This window comes from Schistocerca nitens, chromosome 2, assembly GCF_023898315.1.
Source record: "Schistocerca nitens isolate TAMUIC-IGC-003100 chromosome 2, iqSchNite1.1, whole genome shotgun sequence".
Classification (NCBI taxonomy): domain Eukaryota; kingdom Metazoa; phylum Arthropoda; class Insecta; order Orthoptera; family Acrididae; genus Schistocerca; species Schistocerca nitens.
The window spans coordinates 428587448-428602511 of NC_064615.1; the positions used below are offsets into that span (position 1 = coordinate 428587448).

General features: G+C 45.5%; 1 protein-coding gene across 1 annotated transcript in view; it reads right to left on the reverse strand.

Annotated features, from left to right (window-relative positions):
- Positions 1 to 15064, reverse strand: part of LOC126235067 (uncharacterized) — a 145161-nt gene that overhangs the window by 19591 nt on the left and 110506 nt on the right. The window contains exon 3 of the mRNA XM_049943801.1: positions 6774 to 7090. Within this exon, the coding sequence (XP_049799758.1) occupies positions 6774 to 7090 (317 nt within the window). The remainder of the gene's footprint in view (positions 1 to 6773; positions 7091 to 15064) is intronic.

Consider the following 15064-nt stretch of genomic DNA (forward strand, 5'->3'; position numbering starts at 1 on the left):
TGCTCTGTTGCCTGTGTCTATGTGCCTGTGGTTCTGTCAGTGTGATCATGTGATGTATCTGACCCCAGGAATGTGTCAATAAAGTTTCCCCTTCCTGGGACAATGAATTCACGGTGTTCTTATTTCAATTTCCAGGAGTGTATATACACTACTTGCCATTAGAGTTGCTACATCACGAAGATGACATGCTGTAAGGAAGCAGCCTACTCACGCCGTAGTAAATTCACATCAGTCTTTCCATTGTGTGCCAGCGAGTCCGCTGTAACTAGCTCTGACGTCATAAATGTTGCGCAATACTTTAAAAATCAAGCAAATAACCTAAAACGTTTCTAGCATGTCAGGAGTAATACTAAATTAACATGTGCTGAATGTCAGTTCAATAACTTTAACCATTTTCGAAATTTGGACGTTTTTCTGTAAAAATCATTGGCGCAACAGAAAAGAGCTAGAGAATTAAAAATTCATATTTAGAGTGCTTTTTCATAATAATTTAATAAAAACAGTACTTTGGATTTCACAAATTAAAATTTTAGTGGAAATTCATGATTTTCTGGTTTTTGTCTTAAAACTTAAGGAAGCAAGATAGATTAAGTAGGCTAATAAATAAGGCTAGGATGTTTATATTTAAGTAGGTTGGAGATCCGCTATAACTATGAAGATGTGAGAAGTTTCATTTGAATACCTATAAAACTATAGCGATAGCGTATCTCCAAAGGGCCAGTTCAGAGCTTGTCTACTGCGTGCAGTGTAATTAAATTAATTCTCTCGCCCAAAATATTTAACTTAGCCACATCAAAATTTTATTATGATTACTTACCTGTGTGCTGAATGCACATTTAAATTGAGAGCTTCATCGGCCATCAGCAAAAGAAGCTATGATTTATTCGGTAACTTAAAGTGGTGCATTACTAGCCCAGCGGCTAGTCGGGAGAACCGATTTGATCAGGCGTTCCCTTAGCCGTCCGCACCGCGGCTTTATATATAAGAACGCTGCGCGAGGAAGCAAGGCCCCAGTTCTCTCCAGACGCTGAATAGCACGTCATCTGTGTCGGGAGTCGCGTCGCGTCGGTATCATTGCTACAAACAGCCTCGGATGCCGTATTAAGTTACTCGGGATACGCGTAACCATGAAATCATTCTGGGATGATTTTAATTATATAGCTTCAGTTTGCGTATTGTCGTATTTTCACGTGCCGCCGCGGGACAGACATTCTACCAATTATTTAGCGTGGCGTTTGATGAAACTAATCATCAAATTATGGCGAGCATGCATTTTAACATTTAATTCGGACATTTATAGTTGCATCAGCGCATTAGACTCTGAACTGCTCTGTTAGTTAGGTTGTGTGGATACTTTTGTTTTTCATCTGTGACTTTCAGAATATACTCAACTATTTTAGAAAATCGTTTTTGATTATAAATCCCGGACAATCTCCTAATTCCTCAGAGCTATAAGCTGCAGCTATAAGTGTATTCTCAGATGAAGTGGGCACTATGAATTCTAATTATAGGCTTCACGTTTTGCTAATCACTTTCTGGTAGCCAATATTGTAGTTAGAGAGCCAGTGTTGAGAACGGCAAACAACAGCAAAAATAATAGGAACATTTTTAAGAACAATAATTTCACCCGCCGCCGCACATATGGTTAATCGGCAGGGAAATGCAGTGTTTCAACATTCAAACAAATTTTATATAACAGCAACAATATTATTCCACCCGCCGCCCCACAATGCTACAGGCGCGAAATTTAACGGACAGGAAGGAGGTGCTGTGATATGCAAATGATTAGTTTTTCGGAGCATTCACACAAGGTTGGCGCCGGTGGCGACACCTACAACATGCTGACACGAGGAAAGTTTCCAACCGATTTCTCATACACAAACAGCAGTTGACAGGCGTTGCCTGGTGGAAAGTTCTTGTGATGCCTCGTGTAAGGAGGAGAAATGCGTACCATCAAGTTTCCGACTTTGATAAAGGTCGGATTGTAGCCTATCGCGATTGCGGTTTATCGTATCGCGACACTGCTGCACGCGTTGATCGAGATGCAATGACTGTTAGCAGAATATGGAATCGGTGGGTTCAGGAGGGTAATACGGAATGCCGTGCTGGATCCCAACGGCCTCGTATCACTAGCAGTCGAGATGACAGGCATCTTATCCGCATGGCTGTAACGGATCGTTCAGCCACCTCTCGATCCCTGAGTCAACAGATGGGGACGTTTGCAAGACAACACCCATCTGCACGAACAGTTCGACGACGTTTGCAGCAGCGTGGACTATCAGCTCGGAGACCGTGGCTGCGGTTACCCTAGACGCTGCATCACAGACAGGAGCGTCTGCGATGGTGTACTCGAGACGAACCTGGGTGCACGAATGGCAAAACGTCATTTTTTCGGATGAATCCAGGTTCTGTTTACAGCATCATGATGGTCGCATCCGTGTTTTGCGACATCGCGGTGAACGCACATTGAAGCGTGTATTCGTCATCGCCATACTGGCGTATCACCCGGCGTCATGGTATGGGATGCCATTGGTTACTCGTCTCGGTCACCTCTTGTTCGCATTGACGGCCATTTGAACAGTGGACGTTACATTTGAGATGTGGTTTGACCCGTGGCTCTACCTTTCATTCGATCCCTGCAAAACCCTACATTTCTGCTGGAAAATGATCGACCGCATGTTGTAGGTCCTGTACGGGCCTTTCTGGATACAAAAATGTTCGACTGCTGCCCTGGCCAGCACATTCTCCAGATTTATCACCAACTGAAAGCGTTTGGTCAATGGTGGCCGACCAACTGGCTCGTTACAATACCCCAGTCACTACTCTTGATGAACTGTGGTATCGTGTTGAAGCTGCATGGGCAGCTGTACCTGTATACGCCATCCAAGCTCTGTTTGACTCAACGCCCAGGCGTATTAAAGCCGTTATTACGGCCAGATGTGGTTGTTCTGGGTATTGATTTCTCAGGATCTATGCACACAAATTGCGTGAAATGTAATCACATGACATTTCTAGTACAATATATTTGTCCAATGAATACCCGTTTATCATCTGCATTTCTTGTTGGTGTAGCAATTTTAGTGGCCAGTAATATATATATATATATATGCAAAGGCGATGACTTGCTCTATATGCACAGCAGTGTAGGTCTGCCTATGCTGTTGTTCTGCTGAAGCTGCATGTATGCTGGCGTCGTTCCAGTGGAGCATTTCCTTTCGATCTTATCTGACGCGGCGTATTTCTTTTCTTTACTTATGAACTCACTGATTTAAGGGGAAGACATAGTTTGATGTCGAAAACAGACAAAGTCTGAATACACCTGATCTGTCCGATTATTACAAGTGGAGAATGAAACATCACTGAATTCATCTCTTTCACTACCAAATTTCAAATGCCACATGGAATGCTTTGAAGTTACGTAGAATACTTAATAAAAGCTTGGAGGTTTCGGGTCAGTCCATGAGACGTCCATAGCGGCTTCATATGAAGTTAAAAGTTCATGAAAGACAGGTTTACCGGTTGGAATTTTAGTTCGACAGTTTTAAGCTGTTTCCTTTATTGGGCGAAAAATTACTTATACAGGGTAATTCCGTGATGATGGTACAATTTGTCGGTCATTACGGAAAATGGTAAATGTATGAATTTGAGGTAAGGGGCTCTGGTCCGGAAATAACCGAGCTGAAGGCCATGAGTTAAAGTTGCTCTGATACCTCTGACAGTGAAATACATGTACCGGTACTGTGGTGCAAAAATTGTAGGGTAGGCAATTTTCTGAGGTGTAGTGTGGGCCAAAACAAGAAAGACTAGTATACATGAGCTTTGTAACACATGCCGTAAGAGCTATGACCATTTGTTCGTCTTCGTTAGGGTGAAACATATCTCATCTACTGCAAGCTCTTTGGTGTCAGTATTTTTCGAGGAAGTAATATGGAGCGAAACAAGAAAAAATGACTAGTAAATCTGAGTTCTAAAATGCATACCTTAAGAGTTATGGACATTTTTTCAGTAGAAATGATGTGTTTCACTGTAGCGAAGATGAACAAGTGCTCATAGCTTTTAAGGTATGGGTTTTAGAGCCTATATTTACTGGACACTGTTTTCGTGTTTTTGTCCATACCATCTCCTGGAAAAACATGGAAACGAAACAGATGTGATTCACAGTATCGAAAATGAATAAGTGCTCATAGCTCTTAAGATACGAATTTTGGCCCTTATTTATCTTTTATGTCTGTTCTACCACCTATGAAAGCTACCTACTCTACAGTCGTAGCAACAACATTCACGATACATGTATTACACTTAGCGGTATCAGAACTACATTCGCTTATGGCTTTCGACTTGGACGTTTCCGGACCACGGCCCCTCAAACTGATATATTTACCGTTCTCCATGATCTCTAAAATTTTGTAACATCGTGACGGAATCACCCCGTATGTAGAGATATGGGCTTAGGATCTGTCGTCGTAGAGTGAACATTCAGAGAAATTGTTACGTTATATATTTATTGTGTTTATAAAGAAAATACACCTAGCACGTACGAAGAGGAGAACGTAACGGCAAAGAATTCTTGTGATCACTCGCATAGCTAGAACAGCTGCATTGCAGAATCGCGTGGGATGGAAGAGTGACTAAGCCCCTTGACCCGCACTAGAGAGGAACAGGATCTAAACTGTCGTCGAGCCATCCAAATTTAGGTTGCCCTCGTTTCTCTAATAGAAGCTTTGGGGCTGGAGATGTTTGGACGCAATGCCAAATATCAAAACCCGAACTTTGCTCGGTTCTTGGCCAGCTGAAGCCTAGAACAGAACACATTTAAAGTGAAAGTTCCTCTTAAATCAGAAACAAACTGCACTTGATTAAACTTTCACTCATATATATTTGTGCATCTCAAGCACCACATTCCACTGTTAATGGTATGATTAAAAGCAATGCAGTCAACGACAGTGACCCGCGGTTGCTTTTATAGCAACATCATAACCTTTACAGGATCATACGATAATAAGTAATTTCTTTACTCGTGTGTTCTATCATTTAGTCTGTTATTACGACTGTAAGTTGTATCAGTGTGCGTTTTTCATGCATATTTTCCGAAACAATATTCTTTGAGATATTCCATTTTGCTTGCAAGGCAGGGATGCTTGAAGCTAGTAATATGGAATCAACAATTTGTTTGTGAATATGACTCTGGCGTGGAATCCTATGCATATTTAGCCTCCACTGAGACGACCAGCCCGCACAGTCGGCCAGTTCGCTAGTGACGTTAAGTGAAATAGTGATACTGTGATCACCATAACAGGATAAAGCACAGATGACACAAGCACAAGAACTCATTTGATGCAGTAAAACAAAGGTAGTTACGAGGGAGGGCAAGAAAACAAATGACTAGATTGGAAATTCTTCCAATCTATATGTGGCATACAGCAAACCAGTGCTTAATAGTATTGATTAAAACAGTCTTGGTTGCAATTTTAGTTTTTTTATTTTTCAACTACGCGTTTCGTCTTATTTAGGCATCTTCAGGTTATCTGAATTTGGTATTTCTTAGAAGGATCCTTTAGTCAGAGTAGCCAAAGGGCATCGTCGAATATATCAGGCCAACATCGCCTTCGTTAAACTGCATCTAGAAAAGTTTTTACTGAGTTTGACGAAGACGATGTTGGCCTGATATATTCGACGATGCCCTTTGGCTACAGTGACTAAAGGATCCTTTTAGGAAATACCAAATTAAGATAACCTGAAGGTGCCTAAATAAGGGGAAACGCGTAGTTGAAAAATAAAAAAAACTAAAATTGCAGCCAAGACTGTTTTAACCAATACTGACTAGATTGGAGGCTTAGTCAGGAAAGCCCTAACTCCGCAGCTCTTCTGAGAAGAAGTCCATCCTGTTAATTTCCTGCTGCGAGTAGCAGACCTCACGTGCATATGCGCCCACCAAAAGATACAGCAGCTTGCAAGCGTCTTAGCTGACGCCGACGCTACAACCTGAACTACTAACGTAATAAGTGGACAGGTGATGATTGTCGATAGCTCTTCCCTATTCGTGTTGCGTATGCGCACAGCTCACTGTCCTCCCACCGTGCCTTTCCCGCCTCTGACTGTGGACATCTCACGCTGCAACCGTAGTACTCGATCTCTTATTATCATCCTGGCATCTTTCCTGGATTTTACTTGGACTCTTCCCGCTTGCTTGGTTGATGGTAAACGACCACGGACTCAAAATCTCCGCGGCTTCTTTCTATTTTTTTGGTCAGATTAATAACGGCGTCGGAACAAGACCAGGGTTTTCTTTCTCCCATCTGTCTATATTCGTGTTTTGCAAATAGCTGCCGGCTGGAGTGGCAGAGCGGTTCTAGGCGCTACAGTCTGGAACCGCGCGACCGCTACGGTCGCAGGTTCGAATCCTGCCTCGGGCATGGATGTGTGTGATGTCCTTAGGTTAGTTAGGTTCAAGTAGTTCTAATTTATAGGGGACTGATGACCTCAGCAGTTAAGTCCCATAGTGCTCCATTTGAACCATTTGCAAATAGCTTTCGTCGAGGATATGCCTAAACAAAGGTGGAGAACAGGAAAAATTTGATACGAATGGCTGAAGAGGATCACCGGTATGGTTCTAAGACTGCCTGAGAATGAAGGACGACTGAGGTGAATGGCACAGTTTCAGTGAAAACTTGAGAGAAAGTAGCGTCACATCGTTTAGGGTTGAGCAACATGATTGATCGCCGCCGTACATCTTGTTTAGCCTGACAGCTGCACTGAAGTCATAGAGTACTCACCGGGGGCGGCGGAGGTAAGTGGTGTCTGCGACAGGCGGGCGGTGGCGGCGACAGCAGCGCCGAGGAGGCGGACAGCTTCCGGTGCAGGTCGTGGCGCTTGCGGCCCCACTCCAGCTGGTGCCAGAAGATGTAGAGGAAGACGGCGCACGTGCCCGCCGTCTCAGACGCCATGAAGCCCGACACGACCAGCAGGAAGCTGAAGCCGTAGCGGTACGTGAACAGCGGCGGCTGCAGCTGCGACCGCGGCCGCAGCTTGCTGCCGATCTCCGCCTTGAAGATCGAGATGTACATCACCAGCCCGATCAGCATCAGCAGACCTGCGGGCACGGGAAGCCGACGCTCACCACCGGTTACCAAATTTACCACCTGCCTCTGACACGTCTTGCTTTTCAGGTGAGTAATAGACGTCTGCGCCTTTATGCAGGGTGTTACGAAAAGGTACGGCCAAACTTTCAGGAAACATTCCTCACCCACAAAGAAAGAAAATATGTTATGCGGACATGTGTCCGGAAACGCTTACTTTCCATGTTAGAGCTCATTTTATTACTTCTCTTCAAAACACATTAATCATGGAATGGAAACACACAGCAACAGAACGTACCAGCGTGACTTCAAACACTTTGTTACAGGAAATGTTTAAAATGTCCTCCGTTAGCGAGGATACATGCATCCACCCTCCGTCGCATGGAATCCCTGATGCGCTGATGCAGCCCTGGAGAATGGCGTATTGTATCACAGCCGTCCACAATACGAGCACGAAGAGTTTCTACATTTGGTACCGGGGTTGCGTAGACAAGAGCTTTCAAATACCCCCATAAATGAAAGTCAAGAGGGTTGAGGTCAGGAGAGTGTGGAGGCCATGGAATTGGTCCGCCTTTACCAATCCATCGCTCACCGAATCTGTTGTTGAGAAGCGTACGAACACTTCGACTGAAATGTGCAGGAGCTCCATCGTGGATGAACCACATGTTGTGTCGTACTTGTAAAGGCACATGTTCTAGCGGCACAGGTAGAGTATCCTGTATGAAATCATGATAACGTGCTCCATTGAGCGTAGGTGGAAGAACATGGGGACCAATCAAGACATCACCAACAATGCCTGCCCAAACGTTCACAGAAAATCTGTGTTGATAACGTGATTGCACAATTGCGTGCGGATTCTCGTCAGCCCACACATGTTGATTGTGAAAATTTACAATTTGATGACGTTGGAATGAAGCCTCATCCGTAAAGATAACATTTGCACTGAAATGAGGATTGACACATTGTTGGATGAACCATTCGCAGAAGTGTACCCGTGGAGGCCAATCAGCTGCTGATAGTGCCTGCACACGCTGTACATGGTACGGAAACAACTGGTTCTCCCGTAGCACTCTCCATACAGTGACGTGGTCAACGTTACCTCGTACAGCAGCAACTTCTCTGCATACAGCAGCAACTTCTCTGACGCTGCCATTAGGGTTATCGTCAACTGCACGAAGAATTGCCTCGTCCATTGCAGGTGTCCTCGTCGTTCTAGGTCTTCCCCAGTCGCGAGTCATAGGCTGGAATGTTCCGTGCTCCCTAAGAGGCCGATCAGTTGCTTCGAACGTCTTCCTGTCGGGACACCTTCTTTCTCGAAATCTGTCTCGATACAAACGTACCGCGCCACGGCTATTGCCCCGTGCTAATCCATACATCAAATGGGCATCTGCCAACTCCGCATTTGTAAACATTGCACTGACTGCAAAATCACGTTCGTGATGAACACTAACCTGTTGGTGCTACGTACTGATGTGCTTGACGCTAGTACTGTAGATCAATGAATCGCATGTCAACACAAGCACCGAAGTCAACATTACCTTCCTTCAATTGGGCCACCTGGCGGTGAATCGAGGAAGTACAGTACATACTGACGAAACTAAAATGAGCTCTAACATGGAAATCAAGCGTTTCCGGACCCATGTCCACATAACATCTTTTCTTTATTTGTGTGTGAGGAATATTTCCTGAAAGTTTGGCCGTACCTTTTTGCAACACCCTGTATATGTCTGCGCCTTTACATATTCACTGAATATCGTAAGCTCACCGAACAAATTATAGGGTGCGGTGCTTAAATCCAGACAAATAAAAGTTTTTTAAAGCAAATTTATTGAAATAAAATACAGATGAAGATGAAAATCATTTTTCACATAAGTAGCAATATCATTCAAGAGTAACCCTACTCGATGTAACCTCTTCAGCCGTAATGACCGCCTCGAATCTTGTCCTGCGACGATCGCAAGCACTCTTTAAAACAGCGCTGTCCATATTCGTGAATGCTGCTTCGGGTAGCGGTGCATAGAGGTGCGAGATTACGGTGCCTCGTCTTATTGGTAAGTTTTTCGTCTACGCTCCTAAGATAGTAGCCTAGGGGCTCAAATCCCAGCTATTCAGGGACCAGAACTCTTTCGGCCAGAACATGCCGACGTTATCCGAGAGCCAGTTTTGGACTAAACTGCTCGTATGAGGTCCTCCTTTGACATCCGACGTATTTTTCGCTTGCTGACATTCAATACTGACTTCAATTTCCCCAGCGACTGCCCCGGGTCCTCCGAAATAAGCGCCCGAGCCTTTTCGATGACTGCCGCAGTTTGTTACACCCTTTTCCTCGAATGAAGTGTCCTCGACGGGTTAGCGGAAGCTTCCCCAGACTTTTCCGAAGGATTCTACTTGGCCACGATATCGCAGACAGTTGGTCTCGGATACTTCAAAGGATCTAACTATTTCAGTGGGGGAACGCCCAGCGCGGAGACTTTCGATAATCGCGGCTCTTCGGTTGTACTCCGCACTTGTCCGTAACATCTCGGCCATTTTGAGGTTCTGGCTGTTAACGAGATACTTATGGCTTTCAAGAACTCCAATCGTAACCTCCGGCGGAACTACGATGTGGTGAGAAATTCAAATTGAAATTTATCCGGATTTAGGCGCCGCACCCTGTACAGTCACCCAGTTAAAAAAGCACAATCATCACTTTGGAGCAATGTAACTCATGCTAATAAATTAAGGATAATGCTCATACATGGTGAAACAACGCTCTGGTGGGCGGTTTCCGTGTTTAAATCACCTCGGGGTATGACCATGCGGTGCATTTGACCTGCGGTCGTCGCACGGTGGCGCTGGCAGCAGTCCACACACGCAGAGGTGTATTGGTGCAGGTCAGAATACGATGCAGCGAGTAAGTGTGCAGACGTTTTCAGACGTGCTAATAGTGAATGTGTGTTGAAAATGGCTCAAAGAACACATATTGATGAGGTTATGAAGGGTAGAATACTAGGCTGACTGGAGGCTGGTGAAATACAGCAGGTCGTACCACGAGCCCTCCATGTGCCACGAAGTGTGATCTCAATATTATGGAAACGATTCCAGCAGACAGGAAACGTGTCCAGGCGCTACAGTACGGGACGCCCACAGTGTACAACACCACAACAAGACCGATATCTCACCATCAGTGCCCGCAGACGGCTACTGAGTACTGCAGGTAGCCTTGCTCGTGACCTTACTGCAGCCACTGGAACAGTTGTCTCCAGACACACAGTCCACAGACGACTGAACAGACATGGTTTATTCGCCCGGAGACCTGCAAGGCGACTTCCACAGACCCCTGGTAACAGGAGAGCCCGTAAAGCCTGGTGTCAAAAACACAGTACTTGGTCATCGGAACAGTGGCCCCAGGTTATGTTCACGGACGAGTCCAGATATAGTGTGAACAGTGATCCTGGCCGGGTTTTCATCTGGCGTTAACTAGGAACCAGATACCAACCCCTTAATGTACTTGAAAGGTACCGGTATGGAGGTCGTGGTTTGATGGTGTGGGGTAGGATTATGATTGATGCACGTTCACCCCTGCATGTCTTTGACAGAGGAACTGTAACAGGTCAGCTCTATAGGGACGTCATTTTGCACCAGTATGTCCGCCTTTTCAGAGGTGTAGTGGGTCCCACCTTCCTCCTGATGGGTGATAACGCACGGCCCCACCGAGCTGCCATCGTGGAGGAGTACCTTGAAACAATAATCAGGCGAATGGAGTGGCCTGCCTGTTCTCCAGACCTAAACCCCGTCGAGCACGTCTGGGATGCTTTCGGTCGACGTATCGCTGCACGTCTTCAAACTGTTGATATTAGTCATCGCACTCATGTAGTGTATATGTGCAAGTCGGTTTTGTGAAATCAGTGCTGTAAATAAATCAACCAGGTGACATGACAGACTGGCAGAAAGGAGTTATCGAGTCTGAACATGCCCATGACTGTAATGTGAACGAAGCTGCACAATTTGTCGTTGTGTGGACGCGGACTGTCCAATTTATTTACGACGTACACCACTCACAGTCATTATGCATTAAGAGATTCTAACTGACAGGGACCGGAAACAAATGTTAGTGATACGAGAGCTGTTCGGAAAGTAAGGTCCGATCGGTCGCGAAATGAAAACCACAGTGAAAATCAAAAACATTTTTTTTTTCGCAACAGTTAGCCACACCTTCCAGCTACCTCTCTAAATAGTCGCCACTCTGACTTATACATCTGTCATGGCGTTGTACAAACTTTCCAGTCCCCTCGTCACAGAAAGCAGCCGCCTGTTCAAATGGTTCAAATGGCTCCGAGCACTATGGAACTTAACTGCTGAGGTCATCAGTCCCCTAGAACTTAGTACTACTTAAACCTAACTAACCTAAGGACATCACACACATCCATGCCCGAGGCAGGATTCGAACCTGCGACCGTAGCGGTCGCTCGGTTCCAGACTGTAGCGCCTAGAACCGCTCGGCCACTCGGGCCGGCCAGCCGCCTGTGCTTTCCGCCAATTCGCTACACTAGTCTGCCTTTCGTTGTTTGTGCCATAATGTTGTTTACGCAGCCAGCGGTTCATGTAAACAGAGATGAACAATGGAGGGATCCAATTAAGGGCTGTATTGTGGGTCATCGAACACTTCCCATCGAAAACGCTGCAGAATGCGGCTGAAAATTGTCTTGGAGAAAGAAACGCATGAAATTTATGTCATGGCTTCAGACGAATTCTCTCACCAGATCCACATACTTTGCAGGAGACACTGTCGTTTTAGGCATTTCTACGTGATCACTTTGCGCTCTGAACTGAAAAGAGCGACATGAAGCCGTCGATAAGCACACTAAAGACATTGCCCAACACGTCTGTGCAAAGTTCCATCGGACTTTCATGGAAGTTTCCATTTCGCGCCTAATCGGACCTTACTTTCAGAATACGCCTCGCGATTGGTTTCAAAGGAATTGCTGCTGTCAGTTAATCCAGGTGTATCTCAACCCTGCGAAAGGTACAGCACGCAACAGACAAGCAGTCGAGTAACTTGCAGCGGCCAAAGAGCACAGAAGCTAGACTAGAGGCATAGTGTGTGACTAGACAAATTGTAATTTTGCCTTTTGTGGAGTAGTGAATGGCATCCAGTGCAATGACGGTCAAATGAGGCGTTTAACGTTCAGTGTGCAGCGAGTTTACTTCAGGCTGAAATTGATTCTGAGATACAGGGTGTTTCAAAAATGACCGGTATATTTGAAACGGCAATAAAAACTAAACGAGCAGCGATAGAAATACACCGTTTGTTGCAATATGCTTGGGACAACAGTACATTTTCAGGCGGACAAACTTTCGAAATTACAGTAGTTACAATTTTCAACAACAGATGGCGCTGCAAGTGATGTGAAAGATATAGAAGACAACGCAGTCTGTGGGTGCGCCATTCTGTACGTCGTCTTTCTGCTGTAAGCGTGTGCTGTTCACAACGTGCAAGTGTGCAGTAGACAACATGGTTTATTCCTTAGAACAGAGGATTTTTCTGGTGTTGGAATTCCACCGCCTAGAACACAGTGCTGCTGCAACAAGACGAAGTTTTCAACGGAGGTTTAATGTAACCAAAGGACCGAAAAGCGATACAATAAAGGATCTGTTTGAAAAATTTCAACGGACTGGGAACGTGACGGATGAACGTGCTGGAAAGGTAGGGCGACCGCGTTCGGCAACCACAGAGGGCAACGCGCAGCTAGTGCAGCAGGTGATCCAACAGCGGCCTCGGGTTTCCGTTCGCCGTGTTGCAGCTGCGGTCCAAATGACGCCAACGTCCACGTATCGTCTCATGCGCCAGAGGTTACGCCTCTATCCATACAAAATTCAAACGCGGCAACCCCTCAGCGCCGCTACCATTGCTCCACGAGAGACATTCGCTAACGATATAGTGCACAGGATTGATGACGGCGATATGCATGTGGGCAGCATTTGGTTTACTGACGAAGCTTATTTTTACCTGGACGGCTTCGTCAATAAACAGAACTGGCGCATATGGGGAACCGAAAAGCCCCATGTTGCAGTCCCATCGTCCCTGCATCCTCAAAAAGTACTGGTCTGGGCCGCCATTTCTTCCAAAGGAATCATTGGCCCATTTTTCAGATCCGAAACGATTACTGCATCACGCTATCTGGACATTCTTCGTGAATTTGTGGCGGTACAAACTGCCTTAGACGACACTGCGAACACCTCGTGGTTTATGCAAGATGGTGCCCGGCCACATCGCACGGCCGACGTCTTTAATTTCCTGAATGAATATTTCGATGATCGTGTGATTGCTTTGGGCTATCCGAAACATACAGGAGGCGGCGTGGATTGGCCTCCCTATTCGCCAGACATGAACCCCTGTGACTTCTTTCTGTGGGGACACTTGAAAGACCAGGTGTACCGCCAGAATCCAGAAACAATTGAACAGCTGAAGCAGTACATCTCATCTGCATGTGAAGCCATTCCGCCAGACACGTTGTCAAAGGTTTCGGGTAATTTCATTCAGAGACTACGCCATATTATTGCTACGCATGGTGGATATGTGGAAAATATCGTACTAGAGAGTTTCCCAGACCGCAGCGCCATCTGTTGTTGAAAATTGTAACTACTGTAATTTCGAAAGTTTGTCTGCCTGAAAATGTACTGTTGTCCCAAGCATATTGCAACAAACGGTGTATTTCTATCGCTGCTCGTTTAGTTTTTATTGCCGTTTCAAATATACCGGTCATTTTTGAAACACCCTGTATTTTCTCACTTAGGGGTCGCTCATTCAAGTTACTGGATCTTGAATCAGGATGTTTATTTCAACATAATAGAGGAAAAATGTAGTCCTTTCTGCTACATCTTCACAATGAGCACGTCGCGGACGCTCTCATGTTCCAGCACGACAACAGCCGTGTTCACAGGGCTGCTCGCATACGTTCCTGGAACACCTAGGCTCCCTGCGGCATTCACTACAAACTCCGCCCGAACAGAACTCGGAAGGCCGAACGGTAGCGACCGAGCGCCCTATTATACTCAGCCTATAGGCGTCACTGGACGCAGATATGGAGGGGCATGTGGTCAACACACCCGTCTCTGGGCGTTATGAACTTTCATGACTTACCACTCAAGTAGCTCTTCAATCGCCCTGACAATGGCTGGGTGCACCCCGCTTGCCAACAGGGCTCGGCAGACCAGGACGATCACCCATTCAAGTGCTATCCAATACCGACAGCGCCTAACTCCGGTGATCTGTCGGGAACCGATGTTATCACTGTGACGAGGACGCTGGCCCATCGCACCTCTCTTGGCCCGGTAAATTCATCATCATCAGTTTTCTGCTATATTAACAGGTCCTTTGCCTCTCCATTTTCTGCGTTACATTGCTTCCTGCTTAAGGCTGCTGTATGTTGTACCATCCATCACGTCATCCAGTATCTGAAATCTCTTCGTTCCTCGCTTCCTTTTCCCTTCCACATAACCTTCTAAAACTGTTTTTATCAGTCCGTCACTCTTTCTTGGCATAAGCCCAATCCTATTTCTGTACCTCTTCGTTTTTACTCTGTCCATCCAACTTATTCTTTCCATCCTCCGCCATGTCCACAATTCAAAAGCCTCCAGCCTTTCTCTGCCTTTCTTCCTCAAAGTCCATGTTTCAGCGCCATACAGAAGAACACTCCATACAAAACATTTTATGAGTCTTTTCCTCAGTTCTCTGTCCAGACCGTTGCAGAAAATTCTTCTTTTCTTATAAAATGCCTCTTTTGCCATTGCTATCCTTGTTTCAATTTCTGTGCTGCACTTCCAGGCCGTCTCTATCCTGCTTCCAAGATACTTAAAATTTTCCACCTGTTCCAATATATCTCCATCCAGCATAATTTTTATTTCTTTATTTCATCCTAGTGGCAATACTTTTGTTTTCTTTGAGTTAATTTTCATTCTATAATTTTTTTCGCTAGCTTCAATGGTGTCCACTAAATCCTGTAATG